General features: G+C 38.6%; 3 protein-coding genes across 3 annotated transcripts; 2 read left to right on the top strand and 1 right to left on the bottom strand.

Annotated features, from left to right (window-relative positions):
* Positions 1 to 3,175: 3,175 nt before the first annotated feature.
* Positions 3,176 to 4,294, top strand: LOC117907694 (transcription factor HEC1-like). The gene has a single exon (XM_034821322.1). It carries the CDS (start codon positions 3,343 to 3,345, stop codon positions 4,087 to 4,089), a length of 747 nt encoding a protein of 248 aa, XP_034677213.1. The 5' UTR covers positions 3,176 to 3,342; the 3' UTR covers positions 4,090 to 4,294.
* Positions 4,295 to 10,125: 5,831 nt separating this feature from the next.
* On the top strand, positions 10,126 to 14,360 carry LOC117906302. The gene is made up of 5 exons (XM_034819283.1): positions 10,126 to 10,561; positions 11,787 to 11,980; positions 12,074 to 12,107; positions 13,024 to 13,637; positions 13,795 to 14,360. The coding sequence occupies exons 1-5, from the start codon at positions 10,258 to 10,260 to the stop codon at positions 14,044 to 14,046; spliced, it is 1,398 nt and encodes a 465-aa protein (XP_034675174.1). The 5' UTR covers positions 10,126 to 10,257; the 3' UTR covers positions 14,047 to 14,360.
* Positions 14,361 to 16,452: 2,092 nt separating this feature from the next.
* On the bottom strand, positions 16,453 to 21,715 carry LOC117907537. The gene is made up of 8 exons (XM_034821108.1): positions 21,360 to 21,715; positions 20,955 to 21,066; positions 20,774 to 20,860; positions 20,023 to 20,688; positions 19,012 to 19,375; positions 18,511 to 18,592; positions 17,474 to 17,730; positions 16,453 to 16,820 (listed from the first exon to the last, which is right to left on the bottom strand). Exons 1-7 carry the CDS (start codon positions 21,552 to 21,554, stop codon positions 17,524 to 17,526), a joined length of 1,713 nt encoding a protein of 570 aa, XP_034676999.1. The 5' UTR covers positions 21,555 to 21,715; the 3' UTR covers positions 16,453 to 16,820; positions 17,474 to 17,523.
* Between the last annotated feature and the right edge of the window lie 1,976 nt (positions 21,716 to 23,691).

Below are 23,691 nucleotides of genomic sequence, written 5' to 3' on the forward strand. Positions count from 1 at the left end.
CAATACATGCATGATGAATTACATTTTTGGAATGAATGGCAAAGCAGTGATTAAAAGAAGAGATTTAATGAAGGTGCAGCCCAAAAAGTGTGGAGTCCAAACTACAAATGGGTTGTGAGAAGTGAGCAGAGCGTGACGCCACATAGCCGGCAATGAATTGGGGGGGTGGGAAGCTGTTTTTACAGCGAGCACAGCATGTGTTGGGGGAATTAAGGCAAGATGCATTGACTGTATGATATGTGCAATTGGGCAAGAGGAAAACGACCCCTGGATGAAGTGATGAAAATCATGTGGAAACAAGTGGGACCATTACTGAATTGGGATATTAAAATATACTTTTCTCTTCTCTCTCTCTCTCTCTCTCTCTCTCTCTTTTCGTCTCTGAGACAGCCTGCAGTTCCCGATGAGGAAGGGAGGGTGGGGGAAAGTGGTGGGGGGAATTAAAATGATTTAAATATTGTTTGATGATTAAAATATAAGAATTATAAATGGGATGTGGGGGAGAGAAGATAAGGTGGTGCTACTGTGATAATGCAAAGTAAAAACACCCACCCAACAACAATATCTCTCCCGTCTGGATTCTTTTTATCCAATCGAACCTCTTCTTGCAGAGAACATGTCCCTTTATTCATGTCATCTTGACAAAAAAAGAAAGATAAAAAATTTGAAACCCTTCTTTTCTTTTATTATTTTAATCAGCTGATAGAATAGCGTTTCTCCTCACTCATCTGCAGTGCTTTGAAATCAGGGTGCGGAGAGTGTCTTGGATTGGCGCTGCAGAAAAGGGGCACCCTACTCCCAACAACACATGTTTTTTTTCTCACTTTCCATCCTACTCTTTCCCCACCTCTGCAAAGTCCAACTGTCCCTTGTTCAAATTATATAACATTACACGCTGTATTAAGGACTCGCCTTCCAAGTTAACAAGAGCCACCTTCAACAACCACAACAAACAGTTTCTTTCCCCCCTTTTTTTTTTCTTTCGAAAGTGTCACATGTTATATATCAAATCATTTTCTCAACCTCATAAGGCATGTTTTAATTTATTAAAACCTAATCAACCGCAGAGAGATAACCATATATAGTAAGCAAATTGTACAAAAAAACTATATAAATGCATGAGCTAGCTAGCTAGGGAGTAGGTAGGGGCCGGGTACTTAGCCTACAACTTGTGCACGCATAAGATAATGTGATAGATTATATTATCTTTACCATCTCATGCTCATTGCTTCAGTTGGCAATGGCTAGCGTAATTTGGAATGTTGCTCATTCTTTTATCCATTCAAGCTTGTGGAGCAAGTCCTAATTTGACATGGTATTCCATTACTGATCAACAGTGTGCCTCCATTTTGTGTAAGATAACGACCCACTGAAAACAGATACCTCTCACAAGGGTTGTGCCCACTTCTTTAATATCACGAGCCATTCGCGAACCGCCAGTGAAATTGAATTGACATGCAGGCTTTCTACGTGCATGAATGCCTCTGCTGGATGTTTTCATCTTCTGCTGATTTCTTTCATTTGAAGTCCCTTAAGCTACGGCCAATACACTCATTTAGAAGGCCGACCCAGGCATTTAAAGCACTGATGTTCTTAGTTCTTACCAAATCAAACACCATTAAAGTCGCTCATTCTTAATTCTATTAATTCATTCTTGATGTCCCCACATCAACGTATACATCACCTCATTATGAACTGAGTGGGGTCTACCACTAAAACGACGCTCAGAGCTTGCTACTCCTTGAAATTTTAAAAACAATAATAATGAAGAAATTAAAAAATACTACTTTAAATTATTATCAGCATTCAAGACTTTTCGTATTTAATTGTTTATTTGGTAAGAGTAAAATAATTTTATAAACAATTACATGATAAGCTATTGAATCTGTAAAAGAAATAATTTATTCACGAGATAAAATTTTTATAAAAGTAATAATATTGTAAGGAAATTCATTTGAAATGCAAGATGAATATTAATTGTCTCTGAGAAAGGCCGAACCTTTTAGTCTTTTTAATAATAGAAAGGACCTTCTAAACTAAAATTAATTCTTGTTTGTCCTGACTATCATTCATTATCATTTATTTCTATGCTAGCTTTCCATTGAAAAACCAAAAAAAATTAAGGGAGAGACAAATAATGGGAGGTAAGAGTTTTGGCGGTGGTGGGTTGTCATTATAGTGTGGCTGAGTAAGGCTTAATTCACCACTTCACCCCCATGGTAAGTTGGTCATCAAATGCAGCTAGCAAAACACAAGCAGTTCCATCAGAACCTGATCCATCTCGAAAGGCGTTCCCGTTCAATGAGAGGAGGAGCTTTAGGGTGTAGTTGCAGAGCTTCAGGATAATATTGGATTCTATTATAATATGCATACAGCCAGCCATACAGAGAAGACCCGACCCGGCCCTCTTCCGCACTACATCATTGCCAAGTGTACATTAACGGTGGTTTGGTAGGCGGGGATTCTATCGCCGGCGACTGGGAAAGTATCTCATTTAAAGGGGTGTGGTGAGACTTCTGACTCCTGTCATGTGAGTGGGGTTATAGGGTTTTTAAAGAAAGTAAAATTAAAGGCAAAGTGAGACTTCCACTGTTCCACTCTTCCACTTAAATGTATTTATATATAATAAAAAATTAAAATTTGATAGGGGAAAAAAATGATTCATGCACCCATCAAAAGCACTTATAGAAGAAGAGTTGGTAGATCTGAAGCCTTCCAACTTGTAGGCCACCATTTTATTTCAAGATGTAACACCTCTTCTGACAAATGGCTCTAGATAAGATGGTTAAAACCCATCTTGTGCTTGGATCTCACCGTTGATTTTATCTCCATTCCCCAATCTAGCTTAGAGGTGTGGCCCACAAGTTCAATGGTGAGATTAGCAGGAGTCAGGGAGCGTGCTACATGATGCAACTCCAGGCAGCAATCATCATATACGAATTTTTAACTTTCTATCTGTAAGACTGTAACCATGGAGGAAGATTGTTTCAGAATAAAGAAAGAAAAAAAACCCAACAACTTTGTGATAATAAAAAAAGGACGAAAATGGAAAAGCATTTTAAATATAATATAATATTCAACCACTTGTTATATATAGTCTTCTTTCTGGATTGATAGTGTACTCCGTTCCCGATATATCACTATTTAATTCCTTTTTTGCCTTTCATTTCTTCTCCTTACTCTTACATTTCTTTTCTTCACTGCACATTCTGATAAAACTCCAAGTCTCCACCCCTTCCCTTTATCTTCCCATCCCTCTGTACATCAGTTCTTCAGTACTCAGCTTTTAAATACTTTTTCGTTTTTTTCTCCCTTCTCTTTATAAGAGACCAGTGATAAACCATGGATATTGACCTGTTAAAGTCTGCACCAGAAGATCAGATGGAGATGATGATGATGCAGATGGACAAGCTTCCCGAATTCTGCGGGAGCTATAATGAAATGGCCGAATTGCCGTCGATGGGGTTTTCTGGAGGTGGCAGTGCTACCATGCCTCAAATCTTTGATAACCCACATGTTGCTTCACCCACATTCATAAACTCACCCTCCACCATATCATTCAACGGAATCACGCCTCCCCAAGAACCAACTGCACCGGCCTTTTTAACCAATTCAGCTGTAGCGAGATGGAGGGGCACCGGAGAATTATCTGGTGTGTGCAATTTGTCTACACCAGCTCAGAAGCGGAATTCCATGGCGGCCATGAGGGAGATGATATTCCGGATTGCAGCCATGCAGCCCGTTCACATAGACCCAGAATCGGTGAAGCCGCCAAAGCGGAGGAACGTGAAGATATCAAAGGACCCTCAAAGCGTTGCTGCACGTCATCGGAGAGAAAGGATAAGCGAGAAAATAAGGATACTTCAAAGACTAGTCCCTGGAGGAACCAAAATGGACACAGCTTCCATGCTGGACGAAGCAATTCACTATGTGAAGTTTTTGAAGACCCAGGTGCAATCCCTGGAGCGAGCCGCTGCTAATAGGCCGGCCGGCATTGGATTCCCGGTAACCATGTCTAATGGGAGTTATCTTCCCATCACAAAACAATACCAACCTTCCCAAAACCTTCACCATTATCCAGATGCTTAACTAAGGGAGAGAATCATGAGCTAGCTTTCTAAGTATAATTGCAATTTGACTAGTGATGCTAGCTTGCAAGGTTGTAAAGATAGATCATGCATGGCTCTTATTCTCTTCATGATTAGGCTTGTGATCCATCTTATCTTACTATTAAATAATTACAAATCCGTGAATAGAAATATAGCCCAACTGTTGAAACTTGTTGGGTAAGAGACTTGCTTTTCTCTCTCTCTCTCGAAATGTCCGGGAATTAAAAAGATTCCATGGAATAGCAACTTGTTTGAAGATGGTTCATTGCTGTGTGTTTTAGACTGAATGGCCAAGAACCACTTGCACCCAGCAAAGTGTTTTCCTTGGAGATGTTAGGGAAACCAAAAGTAAATTTTTAAAAATATATGCTACTGCAGTACTGTACTACACCGTGTGCAAATCATCTATGCATCTGTACAAATAGAGGGAAGTTTTGCAACAAAAACTCCATGGCTTTGAACTAGGGCATTTCATGATGGTTTTCAGGGAAACATGGAAAACCGGGAAACCTGCTGGCCCGGTTTCCAAGGACCAGAAAGATGGAGAAGAAAACAAGGGAAAGGGCAGCCTCAAGGGAGTGGGGTTCCAGTTGTGGGTTGATTGAATTATTACACGTGTTGGATCCAGCTGTTGGGCCGTCTGATTACTTTTGTTTGGGGATGGATGGAAATGGCATCAGATGGGGGGTGAGCATATCGCGGTGGCCCGTGGATGTGTTATTTAAGTTGTATTTTTCCATGTCACATTCAAGTATTCAACTATACATAGAGAATGCATGGGAAATCCACGTGAAGATCTGACAAATGCGGTGGGTTTTTAGGATTAGGCACCACCATGACGTCCCTGTCTCTCCTTCCCTTGTAATACTAGACACGTGAATACAATCTACAATGGTCAACCACCATCCTAAGTGGCTCTCCACCTATTATCTCCTTGTCAATTCCGCTTTAATTACCGCCTTTTCCTCCTAATTAGTAATTACCCACCTTTCACATTCGCCATATCGCAACAATTTCTGCTGTACTTCCTCAACTTAATGCTGATGGGAATGTGGACTTGGGCTGACAGTGTGGCACCCCCCTCATATATAAACCTGCATTTCTCTCACCTAATTTATTCCACACCATATAAGGTCATCTCCAAGCTTAATGTGCCAGTAAGCTAGGCTTCTTGGTGGGATAAGTATTGCACTCAAAATCAGGTCAAGTCAGCTGCATGGGTATGATGGCAAGTGTTTCCCATCTACAACAAATTTTCTCCAATTTCATTTTCAAACCCTTGTTCTGAGGCTGTCAATCGGTTCATCAAAATGGACTGCCCACTAGTTCTTTTCTTGATGTTAATCGCAACATGGCTCTGCTATATAATGTTGGAACAAGGAGACAAAACCGCCTGGTTCTATCAGTCAAGACACTGAATTAATTGGACCTCTTTGCTTGATGTTGAACACCTTTTAAAAATTGTACTTAATGGGCTGGGCTTAGAGCGAATACGTGTGAGTTAGTGTGTGGCTTTGTGAGCTACATTTAATCCATCAAGAATATGGACCCTATGCTGTATCACAAACAAACAAAATTGAAATAAATGCTTGGAGAAAATGCATGAAAGGAAAATAACTCAAGAGTTGAAACTAATTATTCTTCAGTAAAGGATTGTGTAAAAGATTTCAGATTAATCCAGCAATTATGATGGGGAAAAAGATAGTTTGGGGCGTGGGCCTCAGAAGAAGTTCTTTGCATAAGATCAAAAAAGGAGAGGGCAGATATGCTATACATTTTTAATTGGCATTAAACCTTAGCTACTAACATAAAGTATGAACCATGACCTATGAAGATAAGCAGAGTAAATGACACTAAAGATGACAAGCTTGAGATTTTAAATAATTTGGAATTCTGGAATCATTCAAGCTTAATTTATGAAAGAATTAATGGGTAGAAGGTTGAGGCTGATTTTCTGAGCTATCTTACCGCCAAATTGAAAAGGTAGTACTGCTGCTCCCATCAAAACTTCTCACCGCATACAATCTTAAAAAAGACTCAAAATAAATAAATAATCATAAAAAATAAAAATAAAAATTGTGATTCATCATTTAATAATCTCTACTAGCTCAATCAGATAAATGTTAAAAAAGGCTAATTGATATGGTGCCCATAATACAATATGTTGTGAGGTTTTTATATACTAATATGAGTCGGTATGAATGAAGTAAGATGATGCAGTCACGACAGGGAAGAATCCAAACTCCAAAATAGAAATGATGAATGATGGAGTATCCACCGCTAACCGGCCTGCATAAATATATAGCACTACAGATTACAAAATGAAGAGCAGAGGGTAGGTTTGCCTCCCATGGCAGGATCGAATGCAAGAAGTGCTTATGTCTCAAGAGTCATGCCTCACTAAAAGCCATTTATTCCTCCCCACCCGAATCCCAATCCAATCCAAACAAATCTAGTCTAGGAGATACACAACAAAAATCAATAGCTCAAATTGGAAATCGAAGAAAATAAAAAATGAAGATATAGTCAAACCAAATATAAGAAACCCATGTGAGACGTCCCACTAAGTTCCCAACATCCTTACCACAGGGTTTTCCGCATTTCAGTAGGAGGGTGCCCCCTGTCCTGTGAATACAGGGCATAGACTCTGCCATACCCAAGTGCACTGTACCTCTTCTGACATCTTTATTTATCCACGTAAATCATGTTGGACAAACATAAATTCAGTAGGAATCCAGATCTCTCCTAGGCTAGCATACTGCCAAATCTGGGACTGGAGAGTCCATGAGGATTCCGGACTTGGTTATTTAAGATTGATTTCATAGGATGCAAACAAACACTAATATAGTTTTCGAGTTATTTGCATTATTAGTCAAGCATGCTAAATGCTTCATAGTTTATGCTTTCTGCAGTTTTTAAGGAAGCCTGCATCATTGTATATAACAAGATCACCTAAACCAGTCGCCAACCAAAAGAACAAAACTGGCTACAGTATTTACAGCTCTTTAATGAAGGTCGACACTATTCATAGAGATACACCTTTTTCTTGTTGATGAAAAAGTGCTCATCAATTAGCTGAGTCCTCAACGGCATAAAGTATCAAGAAATTTGTGGGATGTTGGCTGGCACACTCCAAAAAGATGGATTACAGCATTCAAAACTTAGGTAAAGCAAAATTTCATAAACGTCCTATTTAAGAAAATGGCTTCATGACCCTAATAATGCAGCAGAATCTGTCACACTCCAAGTGATTCTGAAACTTGAAAAACTTCTTTACTCAAGTGCAGATCCATTCGTTACCTTCCTCTCTTTTAACTCCAAACCTCTTCATTTTTTTAATTTTGGTTTTTTCTGGAAGGGTCAATAAGATAAGGGTAAGACAGTAGATTTATTGGTATATAGAGAGGGTGAAAGTTGTGCAAGCTTCTGGATCACACCTCGCGCCCTATAATAAATGATAAAGTAAGATATGAAAGAGGCAAATAAACAATTATAAGAAAACAAAAAACAGTGAAATAAGTTGGTTGGTTGGATTAGATTTTGGTGGGGTCTCCAGGTATGCAGAGGAGGATGCAATATAATATCTTAGCCTAAAATTCTTCCTCGCTTTGTCCCTTTTGCAAGGTGAGATGTATTCCAACATAATCATCATAAAGGAATCCATGGAAACTTTGTCTAGATGTTGTTTCTAGAAACACCCCACCATTAATTTGGAGTGCTGTACAAGGTGAAATATACATAGTAGTTAGTACCACGCTGTAAATTAATTTCAATTGAACCAATCAATCTGTTTGTAGATTTATGCAGATCAATTTACCCCAAGAGCATGGTTAATTTCATAGATATGTTTTCAGAAAGTAGCTCACAAAATTTAGAAAGAATAAAGAATAAAAGAAAAAAGATTTGTAATGTATAAGCGACCACATGTTTCCGAAAAGTATGAATTAAGCTTATCTGGTTACAATTGTCCTGCGTATTTTCTTTTCATTTTTTATTCTAATCATTGTCTCATTATCGGTATGGTTGTTATGTATAATTATTGTTATCATTTCAATCATTGTGGTCGTCATCATCCTAATTTAATAATAACAGCAGGGAGTGGACTTAAGGGGTATGTGTTCAAAAGGTTGAGTTGGGCCTATGCTAGGGTGGGCTGAGAATTTGTCCCGCTGGGCTAGTTTGAATAATACAACTTTCAGAATACCCCAGACTTACCGTTCTTGTTGAGTTTTCATGGGCTTCACGCTGGGCTCGCACGAAAATAGTGTGTGAAAACGCTATAGACAGCTAAAAGTTCCTCAATTTAAATAGAAAAAAAGATTTAGTTTACGTTAGTTGCCACTAATATTAATATTAAATACTAGCAGTAAATTATAACTAAACGCGTAAACATTCTGGTTAGGCCCAATTGGTAAATCCTGAACTGGACGGACGAATGCGCGTATAAACCTCGAGCAAACTCCGGTTTTAGAAGTGTGTAAATGAAAGCAGTAATTAACAAGCTTATTTTGTTCTATAATTATGCAGTAATATTACCAAGGGTGACATCCATTTGGGTATCTAAGGATTTCTCATGTGCACTGTTGATGGGTTGTTAAAGTTGATGCCCGAGACCAAGGTTCAAATCTAGGGATTTTAATGGGACAAGTTCAGAACAAGTCACTCCCATCTCGATCCCATTCTTCCTTATAAAACTCTTAAATAAGGAGAGATGGGTACGAGAATTTCTCATATTTGCCTCATCCAATATTTTTTTTAAAATTTAATTTAATTACATTCATAATATATATTTTATAAATAGATAAATACTATAATTTTTTATAATTTATTTTGTTGAAAAATAGCTTTTTTATCATCATATGTGTTAAAATGGAAAAATAAAAATTTAAATTCAACTATATGTATAATCAAGGGTGCCAGAATGGGAAAACTTATCTCAAATTTTCTTTTTCTTTTAAGTCAAACCTACTCATAACCCCTTTACTTCAATTGTTCCACTAGAAAACTATCCGAAAAAGCAGGCCCACTGTCATTGTAGGAGCATCTATTTTCAAAGCTAGAATGAAGCTTTAGGAGAAACCCCTGGTATGGATTGACTTGCATAGACTGAGCGCATAATCACCTCATTAGATGTGTGCGGATAATCTCAGTTTTCAATGATTAAATTATTTCACTTTTTTACTAAGTTCAAAGTTAGTGCAATTAATTATGGGTTTGTTTATAATTAGGCATCCAGTTCCACGCCAATTCTTGGAGACCATTTTAATATAATATTTTATCCCAACAGGAATCGAATATGATATACATAGCACGCTGCACGCCTAATATCAAACAGATGATCTGAATAAATAATATACAGCCATTTCAACGTTTGAAACTCATCTCTTTGCCTACTGAATCCAAACCTTTTCTTCCTCGCCACTCACATGAGACACTTCATGAATTAAAATGGAAGGATTCTTCACGGTGGCAGTTTTCCAGGAAGGAGCAGAGGATGAGTGTGCGTCCTTGTAAAGTTAAAGCAACATTTGTTCTTTCCTGCCATCCTTCTTATTGAAAACACTTCCAAGATGCCAACCTCATGTGTAAAACAGTGAGGGATGGTGGAAGAGAAAAGGTAGTTGCAATCCAAATTGGTCGGTGCATTTGAGGATGTGGTGTGGTAAAAGTGGTGAAGTCGTAGACTCGTCGTGGTGGACATGGAACTACACTAAACTATGATTTTAATCAACCGAATCGCGTATAGGTATAGGTATAGGCAACCTTTGGGTTCTATTTAATTTGTCTTTAAGAAATCGATCACTTGTTTGAGGGTTGGAGTAATTTATATCAAGGGACTACATGTCACATATATATCAGGCTTTATTATAATTCAAGGAAGGTAATAAGGACGTAACTTCGTATCAATTAATACTGAAGAAATGTGAAAATCGATGGGCACGTGGGAGAAGATCAATTGGACCTAAATTTAGTAGTGATATTGTCAATTAGGGCCAACTAAGATTATCAATGAGCAGACACGGAAAATTCTTCTGACGGGAAAGAAGTATTGCCAAATCTTCCTGTACAAAATATATAAGCATGCTAAGCCTCAATTTAGTTGGGACGTTGACATAGAACCAGCTCATCTCTTCCTTGCTTTCAAGCCATGGCTTCCGAGGATGATCTCTGTAGAGATTATCTGCTGTTGAAACCAGAAGAAGCTAGCTTCTTGGATCTGGTTCGCGTTCTGTGTTGTTCTGAATGGGAGAAAAGAGGATTTATAGAGTGTACAGAAGAGAAGGAGCTGATGAGAGAGCGCCGATGGATCATATTCATCTCCCTCCTTGTGCAGAAAATGCTCCTTTACCTGAGAAAGCCTATGGCTATCACTGGGTCTGTAGTGGAGCTGTGGCTGAATCTTCTCTCAAGCAATGGCGGCTTTCTGGCCCTCCTGTTAAATCTCTTGAAAGGTTTGGGTTTTCTTCCTTCAAAAACTGTGTCAACGTTGACCTTAAATATTATTCAGTTTGCATCATTCATGTTGTAAACCATCTCTCAGCTTTTTCTCTTATAGTTTGTTTGCTTTTCCTCCAAAACTACAAAGCCTGGCATCTTTCCAAAAATTCAGAAACGACTGGCATGGGAAATTAAATACGCGTTCATGTAGTTTAGTATATATTGATGTTATGATGCATTAATATATTTAAATTAATTGCATAATAAATACAAGTCATAAACCGTAGTATCGCTGTTCCCATTTCCCACTCACAGAAAAGATCAGTGAACTCAGATAAGATCAAAGAAAGCTAAAAGGTGGACATGCTTGGTCAATCAACCGCCCGAAACCAAGCTTGAATGTGTAGAACATGAAGTGGATCTTATCATTAAAAAAGTCCTCACAGCTGTTAGTACCAGGATTAAGAACTATATGGTTTCATGTCGTACTTATTCAGATTCATCCTAGGGCTTAACCATCGGAAATACACAGGAGGACCTGGAGTCATCCCATACAACACACCCATTCAACCATCTTGAACCTTGACTCATGGTGAGGGTGACATGGTTGTGTAATCATCACGGGCCTTGCACGCTCATTGACTTATCCCAAAGGTCATTTCATTTCTCCTGGGTATTATTACATACATAATAGGTAAATAAGAATGAAAATGGTAGAAAAATGTGTGCCTTCATCTGTATAATTCTAAGGCTTTGTTTCGTTTCAAAGAATACAAATAAATAAATAAAAAATATGGTTTTACCTTTGATTTCATTATAAAAAAATAAAAAAATATATTAAATCTATTTAAAATTTATATATATTTAAATTATTCATTCTTTATTTAAAAAAAAAATAAGTAAAATAAATTTTAAAAAATATAAAAATAATTTATTAAAATTTAATCCATTTTTCTTTCTTTTTTTTCGCTATTTTTTCTTCTAATTTTTCATTTTATTTTATTTATTTTGATGGAGTCAAGACTTGGAATAAAAGCAATTTACATCAGAAGAGGGGCCACTGAAAAACCGGTCCATGTTTAGGCACCTTGTATTGATGAAACAGGGTTACCCATTCATTTGCGTATCAAAATTTTCTAAAAAGAAGAAAGGAAAAAAAACGGCAATGATGATGAATCGGATTTGCAAATCCCACGTGTAATAGCTGGGCTAATACCAAAGGATTTGAGTGGCGTGTAGGGAAGATGGCGCTGCCAGATAAATCGTCAGCAGAATTCACATCAGTGTTGGGAAATCTTGACACTAGAGTGGACTTAGACAGGAGCATAAAAAACGATGACCACAGATATACCCTCTCATTGTCTATAATGGCTGCTAAATTATCGTACGAGAATGAAGATTTCGTCCAATCTGTTGTCAGAGATCACTGGAAGGTAAATAATAAATATAGCATCATTGCATGGGAGAACCCCATCCATCTCATGATTAATGATTCTTAATTTTTAATTTTCATGTATCTTGTGCAGATGGAATTCTTGACGTTTTACAATTTCTGGAACGGTATGAACACCTTTATGTTGCCTTCTTTTTTTATCTTTTGTTTCAGACATTTCTACATGGTAATGTTAAGAGGCTTACCGCCTAAGTCCCAGTGATCTGAAAGACTGAAACTCATGCAGGACTATACCTTCATATTCACATTTAACATTCAATTGGGCAAATTAGTTTATAAAATCTAGAGGTCTGATCACAAATCGACCTGATATTTGCTCATTGGGTGTCAATTGTCAAAGGGAATAAAATTTCGTGATTAAGTTAAATTGTTTCAACTTTCTTAATCCTCTTCATCCTTCCTTTGGAACTCTCACAGGAGGACAAAGTAGGTAAAGTATTAAGGATCTTTTTTCTTTAATTACAAAGGGTCTCCATCTCAGTTGCCTTTAAAGAATCAAATTGGTGTGTTTACTAACTTTACTTACAGACACAAGGAAAAAAGGAAGTGCTGAGGAAACTTCCTAGAAAATATCTAAAAGTTAGAAGTATGACAAGTCTTGCATTACTTGTCAAAGCATTGTCAGAATGTTAGTGGTAGACTGGTAGCCGGTAGGTAAACCTAACCCATCTCATATTCTTCAAAAAGACATGGACTATTTAAATGCTCGTCTTTTTCTCAGTGTCCTTTTGTATTGTCTACATACGTACCAAACATTTCTTTATTTCCTTACATTGCTAATTGGAAGAATTAAAGATCAGATTATATCAAGCATAAATTTTTAGTGACTCAAATCATGACTCTGACTCATGCAGTTTGTAGTACTACTACAAATCCTAAAATCCCACAATGTTTTGATGTGTGTAATGGATTTATTTAGAGAAGTTCCTAATGGTCAACCCCCCCAAGCTTTAAACAATTTCCTCAGGCAAGAACTGCGGTACTCATCAAAAAGTTTAAATCCAACTAATGCTTGGCATGCAGAATATCAAAAGAAATTCTCAACGCAAGCCTTCATGTTCCGTGATACAAGTAGTGATCCTGCCCTCATCGTAGTGGCGTTCAGAGGCACCGAGCCATTTGACGCGGATGCGTGGAGGACAGATTTTGACATCTCATGGTACAAGCTACCCAATGTGGGTAAGATCCATGGTGGATTCATGAAAGCTCTCGGCCAGCAAAAGCGCATAGGGTGGCCGAAGGAGATTGAACAAGGCAATGACAGTTCATTATTGGCTTACTATACCATTAGACAACAGCTGAGAGAGATTCTGCACAAGGATGAAAAAGCAAAGTTTATAGTGACGGGACACAGCTTGGGCGGGGCACTAGCAATCCTGTTTGTGGCTATTCTAGCGTATCATGAGGAGTCCTGGTTGATGGAGAAGTTGGAAGGGGTCTACACTTTTGGGCAGCCAAGGGTGGGGGATGAGCAGTTTGGGAAGTTCATGGAGGAGAAGTTTAGAACGCATAATGTGAGATATTTGAGATGCGTTTACTGCAACGATATGGTGGTTAGGTTGCCTTATGATGACAGAATCCTCTTGTTTAAGCACTTTGGGACCTGCCTCTACTTCAATAGCTGCTACAGGGGGGAGGTGACCAGTTCTACTTCTATATATCCCCCTTTCTACATCTCCATGCATATGAATATATCTTATTGAATATTGATGCATGGATCAGTGCTATTGTTCATAATTTGTTTATATTTTGGCCCTGAGACTGAGTCCATATACTGACCTGATTGGGATGCAGGTGGTACGGGAGGAACCAGACAAGAATTACTTCTCCGTGGTGTGGGCCATTCCCAAGATCTTAAATGCAGTTTGGGAGCTGATTAGAAGTTTTATCATCCCATACATCAAGGGTCCGGACTACAGAGAAGGGTGGTTTCAGAGATTGTTAAGGGTAGTTGGGTTGGTAATTCCTGGATTGTCAGATCATGGCCCTCAAGATTATGTTAATACCACCAGGTTGGGATCCTTGCCTTTAACTCCACAACTCTAAGACCCAACTCAACAACTTCTTAAACTTGAATCACATACAAGATTCGGTTCCGCTGCACTGGATTCCATGTTCCCTTCTTAAAAGATCTGTTTGCTTGAACTGAAATAGAAGCGAACTGAGATATCAGACACAGAAATATCATTCTTTTATCAATGGACCTGCGTCTGTAAGGCATCCTAGAGCACTTTGTATTCTTAAATACAATATCTCGTATCTCGATTTAAAATTATTATATTTCATATAGGTGAGATACAAAAAAAATGTTAAATAATATATTTTATTACTTATTGTATTTCATATTTAAAAAGAACATTGCATGTGATTAGTGATGAGATAATTTATTACAAATTATTCATTGGAAACTCCCGAAACAGGGTTTCCCAATTAAAGATGATCCACAGGCTATGATCTAATTCTTAGTTGGGATTCTAATACATAGTATAATCATCAAGCAATCATGTGGGCTTAAAAAGGGTTAGGATTTGTTTGATACCTAGTTATATACATATATAATTGAATTGATTGATTCTTATTGTATAGAAACCACCTATGAAATAATTTAACACCAGAAGAAATTTCATTACTATTATCATTGTGATTACAATTTACAGGATCATAGCTCTAAGCAATGTCCCACTTACGACTCACAAGGCAACATCTGTAGATTCTGTACGAATTAATATTGTGATACTTGTGGTATTGTTGCAATTTCAAGATCAAAAGAATCGGAACCTAAAAATGTAAGGACTAGTATTAAATGACCATTCTCGACATTCCTTTTAAGATGTGGAACACATTGTTGAATTTGTCTGTATTAAAAAGATAAATGTGATTGACCTGATTTGGTAATTCGGTTGGGACATGGGCACAGCAACAATTCATCTTCGTCTTCTTCCTTGTTTCAACTCCTTGGCTGGGGAGCAGACATCAGCAACAGTGTTGAAACCAGAAAAAAGCAAGCCCTGTTTCTGGTGAACTAGAAAAATGAGGATTCCTCCTACTTTCTTGTGAACTAGAAATTAAAAGGAGGATTTATGGAGCGTTGAAAAGGCATGAAGCTGGTGTTAAATTATTCATAAAGGAAGTACGTTGGAAATTTCAGGCTTTCCAGCAACCTTCATGTTTGGAGACTGATGAAAAATCTCGACAGATGATAAATTTGGACACCCAATTCGACTTAGATAGGAGCGTGAACAAGGGCGATAACAGCTATAGTGACTAACTGTCTATGAATTGGCAGAGTAGTGAAAGAATCAACCAACATTTTAACGCCAAGTAGAAAACACACAGTTTTGATCCAATGACCATAGCAGTTCACTAGGAGCAAGCCTAAATGCAAACGCTCATTTTCCGTGATACAAGTGCTGACCCTAAGCAACTGAACCCATCGTGGTAGCATTCAGGGGCACCAGGCTATTCCAGGGAGGCAGATGAGCAGCCGAATGTGGGTGATATCCACTGTAGCATTAAGAAACCTCTCGGCCAACAAAAGTGCAGATTAAAATGTCCCCAGGAAATTGAGCAAGAAAGGGAAGATCATTGGCTTCGTGCACAATCAGAGAAAAGCTGACATGAATCATGAATCTTCCAAAAGAATGAGAGCAACAATTATATTGATAGGATGCAGCTTAGGTGGGGGCAGTAGCCATACTGTTTGTGGATATTCCAGCGTATCATGAAGAGGCAGGGTTGATGGAGAAGTCGAAAGGAGTGTTACACATTTGGGCAGCAAAGCGTAGGGGATGAGCAATTTGGGGAGTTCAGGAGAAATTGAAGGCCCATAATGGAAGATATTTGAGCTGCGGTTAGTGCAACGACATAGTGGCTTATAAGCACTTTGGGACGTGGCTCTATTGCAATAGCTGCTTCTGACCTTGTGTTTTATTCATTCCCTACAAAATTTTAGCTTCAGAATGAGTCGATAGTCCAATGGTAGATGAAAAAACTGAATTTAACTGTTAATTTTTTTGGTCATCCATAATTTATTGATATTCTTTTTCCATCCAGGTTATATTGTAAGTACTAAACAACATTTAGCTTTTTGGTGTTACGGGTCATAACCAAGATCTTAAATGCAGTCTTGGAACCAACAGAAGCTTTCATCCCATTGACAGAGGGTCCGGCCCATAAAAGAAGGACGGTTTTTTTCTTCTGTTGAGACTTAAAAGAGTAATTGGGTTGGTAAATCAGCTCATTCTCCTCAAGAGAATCTTTACCTGGTAGAGACACTAGGAGCCATAACAAACCCAGAAAATTTAGACACCTACTTTGTTTAAAAAGCTATCTCCGATTGTGTATAACACATGCATGTCTTCCGCAATTAATTTTTTTTTTCCTTACTGTTTTAAAATAAAACTAGCCATGTAGTTGCAAGAATTTCTCTAAATATTTTAAAATGCACAGCCATGGAAAAATTAGCCCTCCAATTGTGTTATGAAATATAATGCCCAATCAGATGAATGGCAACTGCCATAGTGTGACAAGCCTGAAAGTTGATATATATATATACACACACACATGAATACATGCCTTTATCATCCAAACATTTTTACACACATCGAAATCCCCAGTAATGCTGCAACCCGGATCTTACATCTTATCTGAAATCTTGGTGAAGTAATGGTGCTCCAAGTTTTCCACAAAACTGCATTGACACCAATGTAGTGTCAAAATAGTACCTGCTCTGTGCTGTACACCTTTCATTCATTTCCTTGCACTTAACTTAGCACTCCATTTCTCGCTCTTATTTATACCAGACCAGAGACCCAGCATACCTTCCATCAGGATCAAATAAATGTTAGGAGAATAATGAGGAACTCTTTGGATTTGCATATCATTCAAAACTAGTCCGGTGTTGCATATCTAATTTAGAATTTCAAACACAAATGTTACTTAAAATTTTTACCATCATTTCCAGTGATGGCATGGTAGTGTAAAATTGTGCCTTCAAATGATATAATACCAAAGGGGACATCCACACATATTATAACCAACATGCCATAAACAGAAATCTGAATTGTATTTAATTTTAGCACTCCCAGCAACAAAATTGCCTTTGTTGCCCCTATGCATAAGTAGATTTCTAGAATGAAAATAACAGCACAAATGGGCAGGGAAGCCTTGCCCATTTATCTGGCTGATTTACATTCTGCTGTAGAAATAAAAACTGTCCCTTCCAGGCAAATGAGGAAGCTTCTACAGAAAGAAGTCATTTGTCTTGATGTCATAACGACCAGAAAACTAAGATGCAATCATACTTTGATGTTAAAATTTGACAGCAATAACATAAGCTTATAAAATTCCAGTCCAGTCAAGCAACTAATATATAAAGGTTAGTTGTGCTAAAAATGCTCGATCAATCTTTCTTATGAAGAAAAATAATAGATGCAAGATTATAGAGACATATGACAGACAGAAGTAAACTTACCTGACACTTAAAGCTGATTAACATGGAGCTCCAGATGGCTGGATGTGAAATTAGAAAGCATGGCAAGTAAAACAACCACTCAAGGAACTCATCTGACGAGTCTTGCAGAAGGATACAGCCTTGTGAGCAGTCCCAGAAACTTGATGGGCATGGTTGGCTAACACTGAGCTCCTCATTTCTTGAGCTTTCCTCTGAGCAGATCTTAGCTTGTTCATTATCTTATCCATGGATGATGATCTTTTCTTTTCCAGTTTCATCTGAACCCATGTGTTTAAGTCGGTAAGAGCCACAGTAGTGAATGCTCATGCTTCCATTTATAAGAAGCATGGACCTTACAATGCAAACATTACAAGGTTCCCACAAAATGCTGGTAATCTAGCAATCTACGATCTGGATATCAATATATAAAAACTAATTCTATGGAAGGATTACATTTACCGACATGAAGTAAATTTATCATACTGAATTCTAAATTTTAAATTTTCATTTATCATTTTATTTAGGTTAATTTCATTGACCTCCCCTAAGGTTTTGACTGAATACACCTAGTCCCCATTGGTTTGAAATTTCATCAAATACCTCCCCTTCCTTTCTTATTTGTTGTTTTCATTCACCTCCCCTCTAATTCAAAACAAGGGAGGTATTTGAAGAATTTTCAAATTAGTAGGGACTAGTTGTATTTAGCTAAAATCCCAAGGGAAGTGAGCGAAATTAACCCCTTCTATTTCATTATAAGAAATAGTATAAAAATCAATAACCAGAAATTAGCAAACAGAGTTTTTTTATAAGGGCAAGGAGAGGGAGTTTTGCTGGCCCATTGCAGGGGGGTAGGGTTTATTTTATGGCTGCCACAGCAAGCACTTAATGTGCTATGCTTCTAGATGATTCAATCCTTTCTAGCAGACCTATCTAACAGATACACAAAAGTCCAGTGGAAAATGTTTTGGTAATGACAAAGAAAAGAAACTATATTCTTCGACAGTAAATGTCTCCACAAATTTTTTCTATTTACGTGGAAAAAGCAACCAGAAAAGAACCTCTAGTTTCCGAATTGCTGCCTCAGCTTTTGCCTTCTGCAGGTTCTCCCAAGCAGTGATTTTGGCTTCCTCTCTTTTAACCCTGCAACAGGGAGGGGTGCAACATAATTATATTATATAAACTGAATTAATTTTAGAGCTTCCAATCACATTTTAGTCAACCTAGCCATCTCATGCTTAGTGTAATTCAGAAACTCATTGCTGCTCACACCAATTTCTTGTCATACTAGAGTGTTTAATGGGGTGACATTTCCTGGAGTTGGCAATACCGGAGTGATCCACAATGGGGTCCATCTAATCATTGACCACAAAGCTTCAGTTTCCTTATTTATGGATCTCATTATGTTTCGTTAAGGTGGAATTTTACTATTTCTTATCTTCAGCATTCTTATTGACAAAATCCCAAAAGCCCCAGTCACTTCAAAACTATCCTGCATGATATTCTTTCTATCATAACAAAATACAGGAGACATGAATAGAACAACAGTCAAGTGCACATACTTTGAAATGCTCTTTGCTGTCTCTGAAACTTCCCAAGCTGAAGAGTGTGCCTCCACAGCTTTCTTTTTCCAGCCATCAACATTTTCTGAGCCCTTCCCAGGAATTCTGCCTCTATGTTTCTTGGACCACCTTGTCATTGTGACCCGTTCATCTACTTGAACATCCCTGATTTCCAATTTAGAGGAATTGACACTCTGCAACTCCACAATGGGCAAGACAGTAGGAGAGGAAGGAGAAAAAGATGGTTTCCTTTCAGGAGATGAGAAGATGCTACCCTCAGGGCTCATCTGGGTTGCGATGTCCCGTCTTGAAACAGTACGAGAAATATCAGTGGCTGCATCTTTGACCCCATCAAATTTCTCGTCTGCATCCAAGGACAATGAGCCAAGATCAAAACCGTAAATATTTGATAGGTTTCCTAAATTTAGAATACTTAAAGCAATCATTCATACATGACAACTCATCCAAGATATTTTAATATCATAATCACCCACATTGGATAGGTTCCTGTTACAATTAAGTTGCTATTAGAAATCAAATCAACTAGCCCCAAACTCATCCCAAGCAACAAAACAGAAATGAAATACGAGGCCTATGGAAGGCAAAGGGATAAATGATATGAAAAACCATTTACACCTTATGCCTGCATGACTAAACTTCAAATTTCTTAAATAGTTTCTATAAACTATTTCTACAGTGCTAGCTTTAGAGACAGGCATATTTTCTTTTATGTTTTCTAGTGGTCATAACAGTCTATCCTACTAGCAAATCAATTATAATGATGTAGTTCTCATGCATGGGTTAAGACATGAATAATCATTATTTATGTAATTATCAAACTAATAATTAACTGCTAATCAAGTAAGAGCAACCCTTTGGATGTGGGTTTCACTACTTTCTTGCTCACATCATGTGATTTATTTGGAACCTAATAAGCATGAATTATTGAATCGTATACAAGTCTAATCTTAACCCAAGAAAGCCACGTTCAAGATAATAATAAATCACTACCTCGGGAGTCACGTAAGGATGACTGGTTCAGAAGTTCAGAGCACCCATGTACACTGGCTGAGCGGCCCATGCAAGGCTCTGTTCTCACAGGCATCACTCCACCCCGACCACCACAATGAATAGCCAAACCATCTGGAGCTATTACTCCAGCTGAAAATGGTGAACCTGCCATGAAATTTCCAGCATTTCCTCCTTCAAACATTGGTATGGCTGGCGAATACAATGAATAGTATGCAATCCCAGGAGGTCCAAGTGGACCACTTTTTGACTTGGGGCGCCTTTGAGGTGGTGGAAAAGATGGCTTGACAACACCATCTCCAGCCACTGGACTAAAAATCCACCTCTCTGCGTCTTCCCATTTCGATGGCAACGTCCTTCCGTTGTTGAAAGGCAACAATGCAGCACTGACATGCCTCCTGTTCACATTCGTGTGCGATGGTACTCGCTCTGAACTCCAACCCTTCTGGATCCCAAAATTACTGTGCCGATAATTCGGCGTGCCAGGGCTTGGAAATGTGCCAGACCTGCGAGAGGAAGCAGAGCTCTTCTTCATGCCTCCCAACCGCGGGGAAGAGCTAGTAGCATTATTCAGATCCAGTGAAGCAGGTCTTCGCCGGTCATGTTTCTTTGAAAGAGCTTCAGATCTAGATCTCCGGTCCTGACACTCTGCAAAAAGAAGTAGTAATTATTGGAGTGGGGAGTTCATATAGAGCAGGTTAAAACTAATGCTCGGTTTAGATTCTTCTGGTACCTTTGAGAGCTAAAGAGAAGGAATTTCTTGCAGAATCTAGGACCAGATTCTCCTCTTCTGCTTCTACTTGCTTGTCTTCCTTTAGAACTGCGTATAATTGAAGGAAATAGTGGGAACGGTTTTCTTTGCGCTATTTTTTCTTTACTTAATTATTCAAATTTCAAAGAGCCTATAGCAGTACCTTTTGCTTTTTCTTCCTTCCTAATGAGACGACTGTGCTTGTGTACTGTAGCTTTGTTTGGAATCAGATCTGGACCACTTGAGGTCTCTTGCAGATCGTGTCCTGCCAAATGCTGCATCAAATCAAAGATTTCAACTCTACGAAATCGACGAACCAACTGGATTCGACGCATGCCATCGCCAGTTGGATTACTGAAATTCAAATCCATTATCTTCAGAACCAATGCTCCTCCTATAATCCTATCCTATCAATTCTCCTCCACACTTCATCTAAAGCTTTTACATTTCCCAGTTCACGTTCGAGGCAAAAAAAAAAAAAAATTCAAACTGGACAACCCGCCCTCATGCAATGTATTACAGGGAACAGTATTCAAGAAACTGAAAAGGAAAAAAGGATTGAAATTACCAGGGAAACTTCAGAGGCCAGAGAATCGTGATCGTGCACATCGGAAGCAAAAGAGCAACGATCGACGCTGGCGGAAGCAGAGGAGAAGAGACTGAAGTTGGACTCTTGAGTGAAGATAACAGAATCAGGACTAGCATCACGAGCCCCCAACCCAAATCTCAGTAGACTCTGATCTTGAAACCCTAGCTCTGCCATTCTGAAAATGACCGCTTCACATCCACAGAGATATGAGATTTGTATATTGCAGTTGAGATCCTTCGGCTTTCAACGTGAGGATCTGTTTAATTGGCGGGTGGTAGAGGGACAAATTGCATATCCCATAAAACTCTTTTCTGTTAAAGTCATAATCATTATTTTTTGGGCCACGCCTAAGATATAAGACGCTGATTTCGACTTTTTAGGTTACTTAATTATGGTTTTTGGGCTGTTAAGGTGGGCCGCTGCCTTACCGACCTTTTTAAATGTTGCCCCCTCTCATGGCTCTTGACCATGCGTTTGACTCACTCACCAACTGAGGGTAGGGCCCCGCTAATTTTGTCCATAGATATGTCTGATTTTCCAAAAGCGACCTTCTCATCAATATTTAGTAGCTTTGGGTCTCCCTCTCTCCTTATAATTTCTTTTCCTCATATATATATTCAAACATCTTGAGAATATCAATGCTTGGAGATAAAACTACAGGAAATAGAGTAGACGATTTTGGAAAATATTGTTTTACCTTTTTATTACTGTCAGAGGAAAAACGGTGCTTTCTTTTTTTCTTTTTTGACTTTTTCCTTCTTGTAATTTTATTTCTTCTACTGTTGCCATTGGAAACAGCAATGACAGTCATATGCTTCCGGTGCGTTACTGTTGCAGCTTAATTTGTGGAGGAATCCTCTTTCACGTGATTGTCAGATCAATGCAGCTTCTAGCATCCAAGGTTTCTTTCTTCCATTTATTTTTTTCTTGTGGGGGTTTCAATTTCAAATTATCAGTTAAAAATTCAAATCCCCTGCAGACAATTCTCAGGAAGTTAAATTTATTCAACATAAGAAGAGTAAAATGAGATATGAAGGGAGGCAAAGAAATCCTGTGAGACGGGGGTTAGGGCCCCCAGGACCAAGGTGTGGAGTCGGTGGGGGAGTATCTGGATAGCCTGAATTAATGCTGGTCAAAGCGGGTCACGTAGTTGGCGCAAAATCCACCTAAGATTGAAGGCCGTACGCATGATGGATGGATGCGAGGGGTGCCTCTGTGGGCTACGTTTTTAGAAGCCCAGACTGGCAGGCTGGGAGTTTAGTGAAGGAAAGTGTCTATTTTGGTAACTTGAAATGGACACATGCATGGTGTTTGGGTAGGACCGTAGGAGCGACCCTCCTGGCACCTCATTCATTCACCTGAAACTGCATTTATTTCCATCTCTGTCCATCCGTGACTGTCATTTTACCCACATGTGTCACCTGTCAAACCTTTGGTCATCACAAAATTAGGTTGGGCTGGTGCCGTTGGGTTAGGTTTTCTGCAGTTTGAGTTAAGGTTCGTTTACCTAAACGCACCAACCATCTCACATTGCATTTCCCGCGCGTTCTATTCGGTGTATAATTGAAGATGAGAGCACATGCGATGTGGGAGCCTAGTAATCTATAGCCAAGTCACTCTGGCTATCTCAATAAAAAAGAGGACTAGCACCATGCATCACAGCACATGCGATGTGGGTGCCTGAATCCACGCGGGTGCCTCGACGGTTGTCTTGTAGCATGAAAGGGGATCGCCATCATTGATCCCATGTGTGGGTTACATAAGAGTCGAGCTCGAGTTGCCGAAGAGCCTCGACTATTTTCAGGAGAATATTTAATGCAATTAATTCATATAAAGTCTTAGGAACTACTAATTTCTAGATGATGAATGCAGGTTTCAGAGTATTCACATTTCAATATTGGATTAGATCAGAATAAGCATTACCGTGACTTGAGTAGGCGTTTGTTGGGGAGTTGCAGCATTGTACCTTAACCAAAAGGTTCCCCGGTACCTCCTAAACCGATTCGAGGTTAATGCCAATTCATCATCAAGGACAAGATGTTAAAAGAGATTAACTAGTTCAACAAATACAACCACAAACCAACACAGTTCATTTAGTTTGGAAACCTATACCATTTTGCCACCCAAAATGCCGCTGGCATTAGTTTTCCAGGTCTAATTTTTCAATTATGGCCTACATCATCAGAAATGCATGATTAAAAGGGATAACATAAATATCCATTCTACCAGAAAACAACTTCCTTATGTCAAAAGGGCTAATTTCATTTACACTACTCTAATCATCCAAATGTTGTTGTTTAACATTTATTTT

The sequence above is a fragment of the Vitis riparia genome, chromosome 18 (assembly GCF_004353265.1).
Source record: "Vitis riparia cultivar Riparia Gloire de Montpellier isolate 1030 chromosome 18, EGFV_Vit.rip_1.0, whole genome shotgun sequence".
In the NCBI taxonomy this organism is placed as follows: domain Eukaryota; kingdom Viridiplantae; phylum Streptophyta; class Magnoliopsida; order Vitales; family Vitaceae; genus Vitis; species Vitis riparia.